The following is a 17,025-nucleotide window of genomic DNA, read 5'->3' as shown; positions in this document are numbered from 1 at the left end:
TGCTCCCACATCTGTGGTGGTGCCGATGTTGCCCACTCGGGGCCTAACTGTGGGGTCTACAGAGAGCTCGTCTCAGCACCTCTAGAGGACACCAGCTCCATGTCTGTCCCCCTTGGAGGTTGCTGAAGCCTTGCATCTGCCTGACTCTCTAGGCCTGGCCTCAGAGCTGCCCTCCCTGCTGACCCTGCCCTGCACCCAGGCTGACCTCCATCCACCCTGGGAAAGCCTGCCCCAGCCTCAGGGCCTGGGGGCACACTCGGGCAACAGTGGGGTGCTGCCTCCGGCTCAGCTTGGCTGGCTCAGCTCAGGTGGGCTTGCACTGAGTGTGCGTGAGCAGTTAGTGCACGTGGCCTGGAGGCCCTGGGGCCAGTTCTGGATCTGTTCCATCTGTGCCCAAAACTGGTGAACCAGAGGACACTGGCTCTGGGCATGCTCGCCTCCAGGGAGAGGCCAGGTTCCATGGTGATCTGTCTGTCTCTGGGGGAGGGACCCTGCTGCCCTGCCAGGCCTTAGTGCCAGCTGCTGGCTGTGTCCCTGGGTTGGTCTGGGCTGTTGCAGTAGGTCAGCCCCAGCAGGAGCAAGCTCCCATGCAGCTGCCCACCTACTCATAGGGCAGAGGCCAGGCCAGGAACCCCGAGTCCCCCGCTCATAGGCTGCAGCCCTGTCCCTGCGGCTGAGGACCTCCCTGCTGAGTAGGCTGATACAGAGGGCTGGTGGCTGGAACTGCAGAGCCAGGCCCGGGTGGCTGGGTTGTGACTGTGCCTCCCGCAACCTCAGCCTGTCCCCCAGGAGGTCATGAGGGGAGGTGTGGGGCTCTGGCTGTGTGGGCACACAGCAGCCCGGGCCCAGGGCTGCTGTCTGTCCTGTGGCTCCCTGCTCCTGCAGCTGCTGAAAGCATCTCAGCCCTGCAGTGGTGCCCACTGCCCAGGTGTGTCCCTGCCTGTTTCACCTGCAGGCAGGGCAGACAGTTGTCCTGGGTGGAGAGCTGACGGTTCCTCCTTCTGTGTCCTCTTCACTCTTTGTAGTGCCCAGTAGATACTTAATGGGTAAATGGAAAAGCTCAGTCCCATTCCCCCAAGCCTGGGGACTGTCCCCTCTACAGCACTCAGGAGGGGACCTGCCCTGCAGTAGTAGGCCAGCATGAGCCCCAGTGGACAGGCATTGAGAGCCCCTCACCACGTGGCCGTGGGCTGACTGCTTCTGCACTTTATGCCACGTCCTCCTCTGTAAGTTGGGTGGGAGCAGTGGACACAGGGCAGAGGGTCCCAGACAGCCCTGGACAGAGCAATGCTGTGAGGGCCACTCCCGTTGCTCATGTCTCAGTGCCTGCTGGGGGTGCTTCCAGGAGCCACAGGGACAGCCTGCCCAGACCCCATGTCACGCTGGGGTGCACCTCTGGCTTGGTGACGGGGCAGTGGCCTGGCTGGGGGTACGAGCCCAGGCAGAGGGCCGCAGCTATTCTGCACTCCCCCAGGTCACCCGGGTCGCCTCCTCCGCGCCCTACTCTCACTCAGCCTCCTCTTCCTGGTGGCCCACCTGGTCTTCCAGATATGCCTGCACACCATGCCACACCTGGACCAGCTCCTGGGGTCAAACTGTGAGTCTCCATGAGCAGGGCAGGGGGTCTGGGGATGGCAGTGTGGGCGTGGAGGGGAGAAGGGCCACCATGCCCCTTCAGGGACCTGGGGTCTCCTTGGAGAGGCTGGCCCAGCTCATCAGACCGCCCTGCCTCACCCAGGCTTTACCCAACGTGGGCCAGCCCCTGAGTGCCTGGCCACAGTTTATGTCCTGCCCAGGTCAGGTGCTGGCAGTAGTGGCTGGGCCAGGGGGCTGGGCAGGCAGAGCGGGGCTGAACTGCGTCCAGGCCTGGGCGCACCCTGTTCTCCGCAGGATGCCCTGTCAGCATCTCTCTCCGGTGCCCGTTGGGGCTCGGCCACGCAGCCGGGTGGCACCGGGGGCCTCGGCTCTCCCCTGTCAGCACTTGGGTGGTGTCGCCAGCTCGGGGACGAGCACCAGCAGGTGCTCTGAGTCCCCGCAACCCCAGGCCCCTGGCTTCTCCACGCAGCCCTCATCCCGAGGCCCTGCTGCCGTCCTGGTGTTGGGAACCCAAGGCGGGAGGGCCAGGGCCGCGGCTGTCAGCGGCCGCTCTTCCCCACAAGAGCGGGCGGGGCCAGCACCTGAGACTGGTCCCAGCTGGGCCGAGTCCCCTCTGCCACTCAGGGCTGATGGTGCAGCCAGGTGCCCCCAGTGTCCCTGGCGAGCTCTCAGTTTCCCTGAGAAGGCGGTGGGAACAGGGGCACCCTGCCTACCTGGGATCTGGCCTCCCAGCCACGCCAGCTGGCCGCTGGCCGCCTGCCTGACCTGGGGTCCCTGTGCTCCCTCTGCAGGCAGCTTCTGGGAGACCGTCTCTCAACACATCGGGGTCACGAGGTAACACCCCCCAGTGAACCTCCATGGGGGCCCCAGCCCAAGGGGCAGCCTCCAGCCCTGCTTCCTGTGCTGACCATGCCCTTGCCGGGCCCTTCCTAGGCTGGACCTGAAAGACATTCCCAACACCACCCGGATGGTGGCCCCCGACCTGGGTGTCCTGGTGGTCTCTTCCATCTGCCTCGGCCTTGGCAGGCGCCTCACGAGAAGAGCCCAGCAGAGCCCGTGTGCCCAGGAGTCGGTGAGGGTGTGGGCAGCTGGTGGGGCATTCTGGAGCGGCGGTCCTGGCCATCCCGAGCACAGACGTTGGGGGGGTAACTGGGGATGAACCCAGGGTGCTCACCACTGAGCCACCCCCAGCCCTTTCATTTAGAGACAGGGTCTCGCTAAGTTGGCCCGAGGGGATCTGTGCTCACGGGGTCTGTCGGAGGTTCCTCCGGGCCACACGGGCAGTCGGGGTGGCAGAGCACCAGCTACGGGTCCTGAGAAGCCGTGCCTGTGTGGGGCCAGGGCACTCTGTAGGGAGCACAGTGCAGAGCCCAGAGCCCAGCGGGGCCTCGGCACTGGGAGCCAAGGCCCGGGCCAGTCTGTGCCCTCCAGGGTGAGGAGGGTCACCCTCAGTTGCTATGGGGCCTGAGCCGTCCAGCCCTGGCTCTAACCCATGGGCAGCAAGGGTGTGGAGCCTCTGGGCCCTCCTGCCCTGCTCAGGCTGTGGTCCAGGCACCCCCCACCCCACCCCAGCCACGGCGTGTGGCTGGGGCCAGGTCCCCGGGGTTCAGCCAGGTTTTATGATGGTCCAGGTCCCTGGAGCCAAGCTCCAGCATCCACCTGCCAGCAGCTGACACTCACTGGGCATATGGGTCTTGACTTCCAGAGAAGCCCAGAGAGGGTGAGGGACTCCGAGGCTACCCAGCAGGTCAGGGCTGGGAGGGTCTGGCCAGCCTGCTGCCACGGGTAGCCTCAGGGCACCTGTCCCCTGTCAGCAGCTGCCCTGTTTCCTCCCCATTCCCACGGCTGGTGCCAGGCCGTGGGAGGGTGGTACAGGCCTGCTCCCTTCCCGGCCAGCAGGGTGGGCTGGGAGGAGGCGGGAGCATTAAGGGACGGCTCCAGGGCAGTGAGTGCCTCGCCCCCGCCGCCTGGCCTTCCTCTCAGCCGGCCTCCCGAGCCAGCTCAGGCCCACGGCATCTCCAGGCCGAGGCTGTGAGGGCATGAGGGTAGAGCTGTCTGGTCATCGCTGCTGTCCAGCTCCAATCTGCAGACTGGGAACAGTCTGAGAGGCCACCCGCAGGCTGTGCAGAGGGGGACGTGGGACTGGGGAGAACCAGGCCCTCTGCTTCAGGGCCTGGGCTCGGCCTGGGCTCCAGGCTCAGTGTCCACAAGGTGCAGCTGGGACTAGGTGCCAGTGGCTGCCAGGCCGGGTGTCTGACGACCGTCCATGTTCTTTCCACCACACCCGCCTCTCCCTGACGCCTGGAAACAGCTCTGCCATGGGAAGCCTCCGTCAGAGCCAGGGAGATAGGCCTGTGGGCGGGCAGTGAGGCCGTGGGAGGGCAGTGGCTCTCCAGACACGGTCAGCTCCTGTGCCAGGAAGACCTGGCACCTGAGTGCCCCACAGGCCCCTTGTTCTCCATGGACCTCAAGGGGGCAGACAGGTTCCAGCAGCTCCCAGCTGCGATTTGGGCAAGTCACCGTCACCTCTGGGCCTGTTTCTATGCCCGAGGGGCCACGGCAGTGGGTCTTGGGCCTGCAGACGGCAGCATGGTGCCTGACCCGCAGGGCTCCAGGACAGGTGGGGAGATCAAGAGGAGACACCAGGTGGTTCTGAGACAACGTGGTCAGCCCACTCCCTCTGGGGACGCTGCCCCCAGGCCAGCCAGGCCAGCCAGGCCAGCGTGCAGTGTGGAGGGAGGGTGCGGGCAGCCTCTGGGCCAGGGGACGCTGGGCGCAGGCAGGGGCAGCAGAAGCCTCGGTCCCACGTGCCTGACCCACCTTCCCCTCTCTGGGCCACTGCAGGATGATGAAGGGGACATGGATGTGGACACTGGACGCCCAGCCTGGCCACAGGGAGCCCCGGTGCTGGCCCCCGGGCCCAGGTCGCGGCTGGCTGCCCGGCTCCGGGTCACAGCCCACTGGCTGCTGGTGGCCGCTGGACGGACACTGGCCATCGTGCTGCTCGCCCTGGCAGGTACCGCGGGTGGGGGTGGGGCTGCAGCATCAGGAGTCAGTCCAGGAGGGTTTCGGAGCTCCGCCATGACCATCAAGATGGCCAGCAGGACCCAGCACACCTCTGCCCTGCCCTGCAGGCATCGCCCACCCCTCGGCCTTCTCTAGCGTCTATTTGCTGGTCTTCCTGGCCATCTGCACTTGGTGGGCCTGCCATCTGCCCATGAGCCCCCTGGGCTTCAGCACACTCTGCGTCATGGTGAGCTGCTTTGGTGCCGGCCATCTCATCTGCCTCTACTGCTATCAGACACCCTTGGTCCAGGCCGTGCTCCCCCCAGCCAGCATCTGGGCCAGGTGAGGGCTCCCACACAGGCCCTGGTCCTCTCCTGGCTGGGTCCTTGGCCCTGTTGCCCCAGGGCGGGTGGTCAGTGACATGTCCTTTCTGGACAGGGTGTTTGGTCTTAAGGATTTTATGGGCCCCATCAACTGCTCCTGCCCCAACGCACTGGTGCTCAACACCAGCCACGACTGGCCCGTCTACGTGAGCCCGGGCATCCTGCTGCTGCTGCACTACACGGTCACTTCTCTCCCGAAGCTCCACAAGTATCGCCCCTCGGACCAGGTACCTGCTCTCCCCACCTGGGCCGGCCAGGTGTCCTGCTGCCTCCCAGCCCTGGGGTGGGTGTGGGACTGACCTTGTGGCTCTGTTGTCTGCAGAGGAAGGAAGTGGCCAGGCAGGACGAGGAGCAGGAGCTGGAACTGGATCAGCTGGAGCAGGGGCCACAGGGCCAGGCAGGGGCTGCTGCGCAGGACAGGGAAGCCACGCAGGTGAGTAGGTGGCCAAGCAGGGTTGGCAGCTTCCTGTGCAGCTGGCTTACCCACGTGTCCCCCACAGAGGATGATGCCTGCACCCCCGGGGCCTGACACTGAGACTGACAACTGTATCGTGCATGACCTGACAAGCCACAGCCCTGTCCAGCCCCCTCCTTGTGAGTAGGACCGTCCTGCTCCCCGTCCAGTTCACCTTCCTGGGGCCCACACGGGCTCCCTCTCAGCCCCAGGGGTGAGGCCAGGGCTCCCCCTAGTGGCCACTAGATCCTATGTCCACCCTGCAGCTTCCCCAGCTGTCCAGGCCAAGACCCCTGGGGAGGCCTCTCCAAACGCTGGGCCTTGTGCTGGGTGGCTGCAGTTGTCACAGGGCCCCGGGAGCTGCTGCTGCTGTGACTCTGGGACGGGTGGCAGCACTGTGGGGTCTTTCCCAGGGGCTGCTTCTCTACTGAGCTCGGTTTCGCTCTTCGACCTGCCCTGGGTGAAGTGATGGAGTGCTGGCGTGGGCTGGGGTGTTCTTGTGCACCCCGTCCCCTCAGTGTCTTGGAACATGGGCCCAACAGGGGCCGTCCAGGGTCATGTTCCCCCTCAGGTACCGGGTCAGATGTGGCGGCCAGGACTGCCCAGTGCCCACAGTGGCCGTCTTCTCTGGCTGGCCCCCTCCTGCCTGCTGGGCCCTGCGCTGGTGCAGGCTTTAGGCCACAGCGGTGTGGGGAGAGGACTCTTGGGTGACCCCACCTGAGAGCTGACCTCTGCTCTGCCCCCAGTGCCTCCCAGGCTGGCAGAGCTGAGAGAGGCCTCTCCCCTGCATGGCCTGGGCCACCTCATCATGGCCCAGAGCTACGTCTGTGCCCTCATTGCTATGATGGTAAGGAGCAGCCCCAGGGCCCTCGGCGGTAGTCCCGCTGTGTGGGGGGGAGGGGGACTGCAGCCTGCCTTTCAGACTGGGGCTGTGACCACTGGCCCTGGCCGCCCAGGTGTGGAGCATCACCTACCACAGCTGGCTGACCTTCGTGCTGCTGCTCTGGGCCTGCCTCATCTGGACGGTGCGCAGCCGCCATCAGCTGGCCATGCTGTGCTCGCCCTGCATCCTGCTGTACGGGCTGGCGTTGTGCTGCCTGCGCTACGTGTGGGCCCTGGACCTGCGCCCAGAGCTGCCCACCACCCTGGGCCCTGTCAGCCTGCGCCAGCTGGGGCTACAGCACACCCGCTACCCCTGCCTGGACCTGGGCGCCATGGTGAGTAGGCCCGCCGGCCTGGGAGCCCCGTGCTGGCCGAGGCCCCTGGTGCCCGTGAGGATGGCCCTGCGCCTCATCTGCCTGCCCGGCTGGGAGAACCCGGGAGAGGGAGCCGGCTGGAGGTCACCATGGAGTCCCTGCCAAACCCCCCCCCCCCCCCCGGCGCTGTTGAGTAGGGCCCAGTGTGTTCGAGTGACAGTGTGCTGCTGTGGCCGTGGGCCAGTGTCTGTGTCGGCCACTGTCTGTGGGTGGCGGGTTTCAGTGTGTGTCCCGTGAGGCGCATGAGCCCGAGTGGGCACATGAGCGTCTGCACACGTGTGAGACACATGCATGCTCGAGTCCGGTGGTCACTGTGGGCCTGAGTGTGGAACCGTGAGCGTGTGGACCCACGTGTGTGACCCTGTGCGGCACACCTGTGTCTGGCCATTGACTGCCCATGTCGGGTGGGCCTGGGCCTGGGTGGGGTGCCGCGCTCCCCTGCCTGGCTGTGACGTCCCTGCCTCGCAGCTGCTCTACACCCTGACCTTCTGGCTGCTGCTGCGGCAGTTCGTGAAGGAGAAGCTGCTGAAGAAGGCCCAGGGGCCTGCCGTGCTGCTGCAGGTCACCGTGGCGGACACAGGTGAGTGGGGGCGGTCGGGGTCGCGCGTCCCGCCCTGCCGGGCCCAGGGCCATTCCCTGCCTACTGGCTTGGCCTGCAGAGCCCACGCAGACCCAGACGCTGCTGCGGAGCCTGGGGGAGCTGGTCACGGGCGTGTACGCCAAGTACTGGATCTACGTGTGTGCGGGCATGTTCGTGGTGGTCAGCTTCGCCGGCCGGCTGGTGGTCTACAAGATCGTGTACATGTTCCTCTTCCTGCTTTGCCTCACCCTCTTCCAGGTGCCTGGGGGTGAGCGTAGCCCCGGGGGCGGGCAGCACGGCACCGCTCCCCCTCCCTGGGCACCGCTCACCGCCCTGTGCCGCCCGCAGGTGTACTACAGCCTGTGGCGCAGGCTGCTCAAGGTGTTCTGGTGGCTCGTGGTGGCCTACACCATGCTGGTGCTCATCGCCGTGTATACGTTCCAGTTCCAGGACTTCCCCGCCTACTGGCGCAACCTCACCGGCTTCACGGACGAGCAGTGAGTCAGGGGCCCTCCTCAGGCCCACTTGTCCCGCTGGGCCGGCCTGGGGCTGGGCCTGCCACTGCGCCTCTCCCCACAGGCTGGGGGACCTGGGCCTGGAGCAGTTCAGCGTGTCCGAGCTCTTCTCCAGCATCTTCATCCCGGGCTTCTTCCTGCTCGCCTGCATCCTGCAGCTGCACTACTTCCACCGGCCCTTCATGCAGCTCACCGACCTGGAGCACGTGCCCCCTGCTGGCCCTCACCGCCCACGCAGGGCCCACAGGTGCCTCCCACCTCCGGGCTCCCCTGCTCCTGCTATAGCTGGGGAAGGGCCTCACCCTGTGGGGGCGGGAGGAGCCAGGGCCTGGCTGTGCCTTCAGATCCAAGGCCCTGGGCTCTGGGCGTCCTCTCACACCTCATGGGGCTGAGGGCACGTCCAGGTGGTGGGGGAATGTCAGCTGACCATCATCGGCCTGGGCAGGAGGCACACCTCTGAGGGCCACGTGCACCAGGCCTAGCAGCTGCAGCAAAAACACAAGGGGGCAAGGGGTGTTGGTGGGGGCATCTCAGCCCCAGGGAGAAGAGGACAGGCGGGGAGTGACTCGGATTCTCTAGGCAGGACATGGCAAGCGAGGCCCCTCTGCTGCAGGAGGAGGAAGAGGTCCCCAGGGACAGGGGGCTGAATGTGGACAGCCCCTGCCAGGCCACACAGGTCCCTGAAGGTAAGCGCAACAGTGGCCGATCAGAGTTCACTCTGCCATGCCCCAGCTGAGGGGCACTGACGGTCCCCTCTGAGCCCCGAGCCTCACTGACCCCCACCCTGCCCCCATCACAGGCACAGCCAGCAAGTGGGGCCTGGTGGCCGAGCGGCTGCTGGACCTGGCCACTGGCTTCTCGGAGGTCCTCTCCCGCGTGCAGGTGTTCGTGCGGCGACTGCTGGAACTGCACATCTTCAAGCTGGTGGCCCTGTACACCGTCTGGGTGGCCCTGAAGGAGGTGAGCTGGCGGCACCGGCCCCTCCCTTCAGCCTCCATCTCCTCATGCAGGGTGGGGCCGCCCCCAGCCCAGCCTCCCTGACACCCGGGTCCCCTGCAGGTGTCGGTGATGAACCTGCTCCTGGTGGTGCTGTGGGCCTTCGCCCTGCCCTACCCACGCTTCCGGCCCATGGCCTCCTGCCTGTCCACCGTGTGGAGCTGCATCATCATCGTGTGCAAGATGCTGTACCAGCTCAAGGTTGTCAACCCCCAGGAGTACTCCAGCAACTGCTCCGAGGTACGGGCACTTCCACCTGGACAGTCCCTCAGGGGATGCACGTCACGGTGTGAGGGACACCGGCAGAGACCCTGCCATGCAGAAGGGAGGGCCTCAGGGCAGCTCTGCCAGGATCTCGCCACTGTCCTGCTTCTCCCTGCACATCTCTGCCTCCCCAGCCTGGCCTGTGGCCTCTCATTTCCCAGACACTTGGACCCTCCCCCTCAGGATGGCTCTGAGGCTACCCAGGGTGCCCCTGCTGGGTAACTGTTATGGCTGGACCTGGGCTGGAGGCACAGGTGCTGACCTGACCTGACCTGCCTGCCAGCCCCTCCCTAACAGCACCAACCTGCAGCGGACAGAGATCAACCAGTCCCTGCTGTACCGTGGTCCCGTCGACCCTGCCAACTGGTTTGGGGTGCGGAAGGGCTTCCCCAACCTGGGCTACATCCAGGTGAGCACGGGGCCCAGCAGTGGACAGACAGCCCAGCTGTCCTCACTGCCCTGACGCCGCTCCACTCTGCAGAACCACCTGCAGATCCTGCTGCTGCTGGTCTTCGAGGCCATGGTGTACCGCCGTCAGGAGCACTACCGCCGGCAGCACCAGCTTGCCCCGCTGCCCGCCCAGGCTGTGTGTGCTGACGGCACCCGCCAGCGGCTCGACCAGGGCCTGCTCAGCTGTCTCAAGTACTTCGTCAACTTCTTCTTCTACAAGTTTGGGCTGGAGGTGAGGTCAGACAGTGCCCCTTCCCAGCAGGCTCGGCCTCTGGGGGCCCTGTACCTCTCAGGCACCTGGAGCTGCCTGGGGTGTGCAGCTGGGGCACAGCTCTGAGGCTGAGCTGGGGCCCTTCGGGTACCAGTGAGGCCCACCACAGTGCTCAGGAAGGCAGGGGGCCAGGGCTGGCCGGGGTCTGAGGATAGAACTGCCTCCCAAGCCTCAGGTTTCCAGAGCCTGATGGAGATAGGGCTTACCTCTGCAGCCCTCCCGGGGGCGAGGCGGTCACCCTGGGAGCCTGGACTGCTGGCCCCCCATGTGTACTTGCTGCCCCATGGCCTCCAGGCAGGAGGTGCTGACCTGTCTGTCCCTTGTGCCATCAGGGTGGGCCTGGTGCAGGCCAAGGAGGCCTGTACCTAAGCCCAGTCCACCCCTGTCCCCACTGTCCCTCCCCAGATTTGCTTCATGATGGCCGTGAACGTGATTGGGCAGCGCATGAATTTCATGGTCATCTTGCATGGCTGCTGGCTGGTGACCATGCTCACTCGCCGGCGTCGTGAGGCCATCGCCCGCCTCTGGCCCAGCTACTGCCTCTTCCTAGCGCTCTTCCTGCTGTACCAGTACCTGCTGTGCCTGGGCATGCCCCCTGCCCTGTGCATAGGTGAGCCTTGTGGGTGCCAGTGGGGCAGAGGGCCAAGGGGCCAGGAGCTGAGCTGTGGGCGCAGAGGAGGGAGCCTTGGCATTGTTCCCCCGACTCCCGGGCCGAGCCTGGGCCCTCCACAGCCCAGCCCCGAGCCAGCCCTGTGAGTCCCACTGCCCTTCAGCCTCCCTGTCCCAGCGGAAGCGTCTCTCTGGGGTGCTCCTGCCCCAGGCTCTCCCTGCATCCATGGCTCTCTTCCCGTCCTGAGACCTCTCAAACCCTCAGAGAGGTCAAGGGTGTCCCAGGGGCACATGTGTTTGTGCCCAAGGACCGCCTCTCACGGGACTCTGGGAATGGTAGTCTCGTGCACAGTGCAGCTACCAAGGGTCCCGTTCCCCACAGCGCGGTCCTTGTGGCAGGGTCAGCCTGCCGTGTGCGGGGTCCTCCATCTCCTGTCTCGGTGTCCTGGCCTTTTGTCCTGGGAGAGCCAGCTGGTGTTCTTCCTGGTGCTGGGGACTGAGCCAGGGCTGAGCTCTACCAGGCAGGCTCTCCACCACGCCCAGCCCCTCCAAGGTCTTGCTGAACGCCCTGAGGCCTGGCTGTGCTGCGGTGCCCTCAGGCTCTCAGAGCAGGTGTGGCCACCACTGGGCTTCAAGTGCACCCCTTTGGCCAGCTCAGGGGACCCATGACTGTGCCTCCATGCTATAGACCTGACACTGGGGGTGACTTGGGTGGTCATCTCACATCTGCCACGAGGGTCCCTCCAGCTGTGCTGTGCTGCACTCCAGACTCCATGGCACTGAGCTGGGCCCAGTGAGTCCTGGTTTGCACACAGGCCAGCTCCCTTTCTGGCATATAGTTCAGTGTGGCGTCATCTGACCACCACGCCACAGAAAGCATGGAGGTCTGTGTCCTCCTGAGGAGGAGGATTCGAAGTTCAAGGCCAGCCTTGGCAACTTAGCGAGGCCCTAAGCAGCTTAGTGAGAACCTGTCTCAAAACAAAAAAGGGCTAGGGATGTGGCTCAGTGGTTAAGCACCTCGATTCAGCTCCCCAGGAAGAAAAAAGCAGCACCCAGACCATAACGGCTACATGCCATCGGATTCTTGTCCCCCCAGCAGTGGGACTCAGCTCAGTGACACTTTGCCGCTGAGATGGCTCCCCACCCCTTCTCTCTGGAGACAAGGCCTCGCCGAGTTGCCCAGGCTGGCTGTGGGCCTGCCATCCTGCCTCTGGGGTCACAGGTGTGGCCTGTGTGTGGTCACCATGTCATGGCATCATGTGAGCCATGCTTACCCAGTGTCACCTGCCCCCGGGGGGTGTCCCTCCTGCCTTACAAGAAGCCCAGCTGCTGCCTGACTTTCTGGCCTGTGGCTGGGTTCCTCTGTTGTCCCCCACCCCCAGCCCTACCCTGGTGCATCACAGAATGCACGGTGCCCCTGGGTCTGTAAGTCCTCAGGGCTCCCAGTGTGAGTGCATGTGACCGGGGAGACCATGGGAGTGTCAGGATATGGGAACATCCCCTGTGAACACTGGAATGCCCAAGCCAAAATCGTAAACCTCTGAGGCTGCTGGCCAGCAGACGGGTGCTGCGGGCCCTGGACAGGCCTCACCCTTCCTGACGTGCCCTCATGCCCACAGACTACCCGTGGCGCTGGAGCCAGGCCATCCCCATGAACTCTGCTCTCATCAAGTGGCTGTACCTGCCCGACTTCTTCAGGGCCCCCAACTCCACCAACCTCATCAGTGAGTGCCTCACAAGCAGGCCTGCATCCTGCTCGTGCCACCCTGGGGGGCACACCTGCCAGCCTCCGGAGGCCACAGAGGCTGCACCTGCAGGGCAGGTGGACCTGCAGGGCATGGGAGGAAGGGGTCCGCCGGGTACTGCCAGGCGGGCCCAGGGCCTGTACTTCTGAGCCAAGTGGGCCTGCCCCTGCCTGCAGTCACGTCTTGATAGGGCCAAGGGCCGCTCCCGTGCACCTGAGGACAGGTCCAAGCACTCACTGTCCCCCAGGCTCACAGGCCATGGCCATGGTGTGTGGTCCACGTTTCCTGCCACACACACGCAGCACACGTATGCACAGGCACCACCTGCTGATGTCCTCATGCTGCCCTGTGTGCCGTGGTGCCCACGGCGTGACGTGGCCCCAGCAGCTCTCCTGTGTCCGCAGGTGACTTCCTCTTGCTGCTCTGCGCCTCCCAGCAGTGGCAGGTGTTTGCAGCCGAGCGCACTGAGGAGTGGCAGCGCCTGGCCGGCACCAACACTGACCACCTGGAGCCACTGCGGGGGGAGCCCAACCCCGTGCCCAACTTCATCCACTGCAGGTGGGGGCACATGCCCACATGGAGGGCCCTGCTGGGAGGGGGCAGCCAGGACGACCAGCAGCTCAGGTGACACTTGCCTGCAGGTCCTACCTGGACATGCTGAAGGTGGCCGTCTTCCGCTACCTGTTCTGGCTGGTGCTGGTGGTGGTGTTCATCACGGGGGCCACGCGCATCAGCATCTTTGGGCTGGGCTACCTGCTGGCCTGCTTCTACTTGCTGCTCTTCGGCACCACCCTGCTGCAGAAGGGCACGAGGTCCCGCCTCGTACTGTGGGACTGCCTCATCCTCTACAACGTCACAGTCATCATCTCCAAGAACATGCTGTCGGTGAGCTGCCCGCCCGCCGTCCCCACTCCCGAGGCTCGGCTGGCCCTTGCCCTCCCCCAGGCCTGGCTGACCCTCCCCCTCCCCCAGCTCCTGTCCTGCGTCTTCGTGGAGCAGATGCAGAGCAGCTTCTGCTGGGTCATCCAGCTCTTCAGCCTCGTGTGCACCGTCAAAGGCTACTATGACCGTGAGTGGGCGCGGCCTGGGGCAGGGGGTACACAGGGATCCCCGGTGCTCAGGCCTTGACCCCTGGCCATGCCGGTACCTGTCCCACAGCCAAGGAGATGATGGGCAGGGACCAGGACTGCCTGCTGCCCGTGGAGGAGGCCGGTGTCATCTGGGACGGCGTCTGCTTCTTCTTCCTGTTGCTGCAGCGCCGCGTCTTCCTCAGCTACTACTTCCTGCACGTCAGTGTGGACCTGCAGGCCACCGCCCTGCAGGCCTCCAGGTCAGCCCCAGCCCAGCTAGCACTGGGTCCCTGGGCTGGAAGAGAGCACCAGGGCCCCTGCACTCTGAGGCTCATGTGTCACCTGGAGGGAAGCCCGAGGAACACTGGCCCCTATGGATCGCCTGTGCCCTGGCCATCCCCAGACTGGAGCTCAGAGGCTGAGTGCTGCATGGACCTGGGGTCAGCCCTGACTGTGACAGTGTCTGACGTCCTGGGCACAGAGCTCTGACTTAGAGCCAGCCTCATCTGCCTCTCCCAGGGACCCCAGTGCCCAGGGGTGGGGACAGGCGGAGCTGAGTCCTGCCCTCCCCGCTCTCCCCACAGGGGCTTCGCCCTCTACAACGCAGCCAGCCTCAAGAGCATCGAGGCCCACCGCAAGGCAGAGGAGAAGTCCTTGGCCCAGCTGAAGAGACAGTAGGTGCCCTCTGGGGCAAGGACCCTTGGGTTTTTCTGGCCAGCCTGGCACTCAGAGCCCACTCCCTCCCACAGGATGAGGCGGATCCGTGCCAAGCAGGAAAAGTACAGGCAAGGCCAGGCAGGCCGTGGCCGCCCGCAGGCCGTGGGCCCTGAGGACCCTGTCCAGGAGCCAGGTGAGCATGGATGGAGCCCAGGACCTTGGAGGGCTCCCCATGTCCATGCCCACCGGAGCCTGCCTGCCTCTGTGTCATGTGATGTCCCCAGAGTTCCCTGCCTATCAGTGTCCTGTGCCATGTGGTGTGGTCACTTGTCCCAGCAAGCTGTGTGGCCACCCTGTGACTATCTGTCTGCACTCGTGGGCCCTCTTTCCCATCCTTCCAGGCCGAGCCACAGGGCATCCTGTGGCACCAGCCCTGCAGGGGCTCCATGTCTGTGGTGGCTCCCATAGCCTCCCCGGCCCCTCCCTGTCACCTCACTCTTCGCTCCGCCCCTCCACAGGGCCCAGCAGTCCAGGGGGCGCCTCCTCGCCACCGAGACAGTGGTGGCGGCCCTGGCTGGACCATGCCACAGGTACCCTGCCTGACCATCTACTCCAGATACCCTGCTTCTCCCTGGTGCCTTCCTGTCCGGTCTGGTCTCGTCCTGCTCTCTGGCCTGCGTCCATGCATGCTCTGCCATCCCCCAGCCTGCTGGCCCCCCACTAGGGTGGCAGTTTGGGCAGCGCCTGTGCAGGTGGTGGGACAAGGGGAACTTCTGGGCAGTGCAGCTGGGTCTGCTTTTGGCTGATGCCTGGTTGAGGAACCGGAGGACCTCTCAAGGGTCTTGCTGGGAGGGGAAGCCCTGCCTGGGGGCTGGGTCTCAAGCCCTCTCTGTCTGCAGTCATCCACTCTGGGGACTACTTCCTGTTTGAGTCTGACAGTGAGGAGGAAGAGGAAGCCCTGCCGGAGGACCCCCGGCCATCAGCACAGAGCGCCTTCCAGGTGAGATGGTGGCCCCCTTCCCCTCTGTCCATGGAGGTCCTGGCCTTGGGCCAGGCAGCCTGAGGTGGGACAGAGGCTTGCAGGGTCTAGGCAGCCAGCTCTGCATACCCCCCCTTCAGACCTCCCCAGTGGCGGGAAACAGGCCCTAGGCTGGGATGATCACCAGCAGCCGCCTGCCCCTCTGCGCCTTACTTCCTAGGTCCTGGCTCTGGCCATGCTGGACTGTTGCTGCCAGGGCCTGGTCTGTGGAGCCTGGCGTAGTTGCTGGGCACATTTGTGTCCTGGGGCCAGAAGGGCCCTCTTGTCCTTGGTTCTGGTTCTCAGTGTGGGGCCCTGGTGCTGAGTAGCAAGGACCTGTGGGTGGGCTGCCTTCACTGTGCCCTCCCACTACAGCCCTGGGGTCCCATTTCCAGAGGAAGTGAGGGCAGCCAGGTCCCCGGCTGGTGCAGCAGCCAGGGCTGGGGCCAGGCCCTGACAAGCCCAGGTTCCTCCTCCTCTTCCCTGGGAGGGGAACTTGGGGCCAGGGTTCTGACCCACTCCTGGGCTGGCAGATGGCGTACCAGGCCTGGGTGACCAATGCCCAGACAGTGCTGAGGCAGCGGCGGGAGCAGGCGCAGCGGGAGCGGGCGCACCAGGAAGGGCAGCTGCCTGCTGGTGAGTTGCGGCAGGGCTGTGGTGGGGACCTGCAGAGCTGAGAGACACTGACCAGTCCCCTGTATCAGGAGGTGACCCGAGCCTGGGGGAGCCCGTGGAAGCCCTCGAGGATGAGGTGGCAGGTGAGTGGGCCCAAGGGCAGGGATCAGGACTCTCCTGGCCAACCCCCGTTTCAGCATCTCCTCCCTCCCTACAGACCGAGGCCACGTCATGCAGCGCGTGCTGGGCACCGTGCAGTTCTTGTGGGTGCTTGGCCAGGCTACGGTGGATGGGCTGACACGCTGGCTGTGTGCTTTCACCAGGCACCACCGCACCATGAGCGACGTGCTGCGTGCAGAGCGCTACCTGCTAACACAGGAGCTCCTGCGGGTAAGCTGTGCGGTCACACCCACTGCAGACCCCTCCCCACTCCTGCTGGGTGCTGCCCTGCCTGTCAGGAGCAGAGCCCTGAGACCCCCCATGCCCTGCAGGGTGGAGAGGTGCACCGGAGCGTATTGGACCAGCTGTATGTGAGTGCAGCTGAGACCACACTGCCAGGCCCCCCAGAGGCCCGTGATGGACCCAGCACGGTGTCAAGGTGGGTGGAAGACTGAGGGGGCTGGAGCTGAGCCAGGGCAGCTCCTCCCTCCTTGCTCTCAGCCCCAAAGCCGGGGCTGATCCCTTAGGGGCGCTATGGAGTGGAGCATCCCAGCTATCCTAACCCTGTGACCTGGCTCCCCTCCCACAGTGGGCTGGGCGCTGAGGAGCCCCTGAGCAGCCTAACAGATGACACCAGCAGCCCCCTGAGCACCGGCTACAGCACTCGCAGTGGCAGTGAGGAGATTGCCACCGACTCCCGGGACCAGGCTTCCCTGCAGGGCTCCCAGGAGCTTTTGGCCAACGCCCGCGTGCGGACGCGCACAGCCAGCGAGCTGCTCCTGGACAGGTGGGGTGGGGTGGGGCTGGGCAAGGAGGGTCCGAGCCATCTGCCTGCATGGCTGCAGCCAGGTGGTCCCTCTGCAGGTGCCTGCACATCCCCGAGCTGGAGGAGGCCGAGAGCTTTGCGGCGGAGCAGGGCCGGACGCTGCGGCTGCTGCAGGCCGTGTGCCAGTGCGTGGCCGCACATTCAGAGCTGCTCTGCTACTTCATCATCATCCTCAACCACATGGTCACCGCCTCGGCTGCCTCCCTGGTGCTGCCCGTGCTCATCTTCCTGTGGGCCATGCTGTCCGTCCCCAGGCCCAGCAAGCGCTTCTGGATGACAGCCATCATCTTCACGGAGGTGGGCTGCAGCCAGTGGGGCCAGGGAGGGGGCAGCCCGGCCCCGTGCTGACCCCCTCTTCTGCAGGTCACGGTGGTCACCAAGTACCTGTTCCAGTTTGGCTTCTTCCCCTGGAACAGCCACACGGTGCTGAGGCGCTACGAGAGCAAGCCCTACTTCCCCCCGCGCATCCTGGGCCTGGAGAAGACGGACAGCTACACCAAGTGCGACCTGCTGCAGCTCATGGCGCTCTTCTTCCACCGCTCCCAGCTGCTGGTG

The 17,025-nt window shown here is 65.4% G+C and overlaps 1 protein-coding gene across 5 annotated transcripts in view; it reads left to right on the top strand.

Annotated features, from left to right (window-relative positions):
- PIEZO1 (piezo type mechanosensitive ion channel component 1 (Er blood group)) overlaps window positions 1–17,025 on the top strand; it is a 48,872-nt gene that overhangs the window by 26,437 nt on the left and 5,410 nt on the right. For 2 of the 5 annotated variants that reach the window (XM_081275054.1, XM_081275053.1), the window contains exons 3-38: window positions 1,475–1,597; window positions 2,388–2,430; window positions 2,530–2,668; window positions 4,441–4,612; window positions 4,731–4,944; window positions 5,041–5,212; window positions 5,308–5,418; window positions 5,486–5,579; window positions 6,186–6,286; window positions 6,396–6,656; window positions 7,164–7,275; window positions 7,355–7,533; window positions 7,624–7,772; window positions 7,855–8,037; window positions 8,370–8,476; window positions 8,590–8,750; window positions 8,850–9,026; window positions 9,334–9,459; window positions 9,532–9,732; window positions 10,177–10,381; window positions 12,000–12,104; window positions 12,530–12,683; window positions 12,767–13,010; window positions 13,098–13,194; window positions 13,284–13,455; window positions 13,780–13,869; window positions 13,945–14,045; window positions 14,254–14,442; window positions 14,752–14,852; window positions 15,404–15,506; window positions 15,575–15,628; window positions 15,703–15,875; window positions 15,977–16,083; window positions 16,234–16,431; window positions 16,509–16,767; window positions 16,834–17,022. In XM_081275054.1, coding sequence (XP_081131180.1) covers window positions 1,475–1,597; window positions 2,388–2,430; window positions 2,530–2,668; window positions 4,441–4,612; window positions 4,731–4,944; window positions 5,041–5,212; window positions 5,308–5,418; window positions 5,486–5,579; window positions 6,186–6,286; window positions 6,396–6,656; window positions 7,164–7,275; window positions 7,355–7,533; window positions 7,624–7,772; window positions 7,855–8,037; window positions 8,370–8,476; window positions 8,590–8,750; window positions 8,850–9,026; window positions 9,334–9,459; window positions 9,532–9,732; window positions 10,177–10,381; window positions 12,000–12,104; window positions 12,530–12,683; window positions 12,767–13,010; window positions 13,098–13,194; window positions 13,284–13,455; window positions 13,780–13,869; window positions 13,945–14,045; window positions 14,254–14,442; window positions 14,752–14,852; window positions 15,404–15,506; window positions 15,575–15,628; window positions 15,703–15,875; window positions 15,977–16,083; window positions 16,234–16,431; window positions 16,509–16,767; window positions 16,834–17,022 — 5,366 coding nt within the window. The remainder of the gene's footprint in view (window positions 1–1,474; window positions 1,598–2,387; window positions 2,431–2,529; window positions 2,669–4,440; window positions 4,613–4,730; window positions 4,945–5,040; window positions 5,213–5,307; window positions 5,419–5,485; window positions 5,580–6,185; window positions 6,287–6,395; window positions 6,657–7,163; window positions 7,276–7,354; window positions 7,534–7,623; window positions 7,773–7,854; window positions 8,038–8,369; window positions 8,477–8,589; window positions 8,751–8,849; window positions 9,027–9,333; window positions 9,460–9,531; window positions 9,733–10,176; window positions 10,382–11,999; window positions 12,105–12,529; window positions 12,684–12,766; window positions 13,011–13,097; window positions 13,195–13,283; window positions 13,456–13,779; window positions 13,870–13,944; window positions 14,046–14,253; window positions 14,443–14,751; window positions 14,853–15,403; window positions 15,507–15,574; window positions 15,629–15,702; window positions 15,876–15,976; window positions 16,084–16,233; window positions 16,432–16,508; window positions 16,768–16,833; window positions 17,023–17,025) is intronic. The other 3 variants (XM_081275057.1, XM_081275055.1, XM_081275056.1) reach the window with 2 other exon arrangements.

The sequence above is a fragment of the Spermophilus citellus genome (assembly GCF_964194105.1).
Source record: "Spermophilus citellus genome assembly, chromosome: 18".
Lineage (NCBI taxonomy): Eukaryota > Metazoa > Chordata > Mammalia > Rodentia > Sciuridae > Spermophilus > Spermophilus citellus.
The sequence above is the reverse complement of the archived record's forward strand: the minus strand, read 5'-3'. Positions and strand labels throughout refer to the sequence as shown.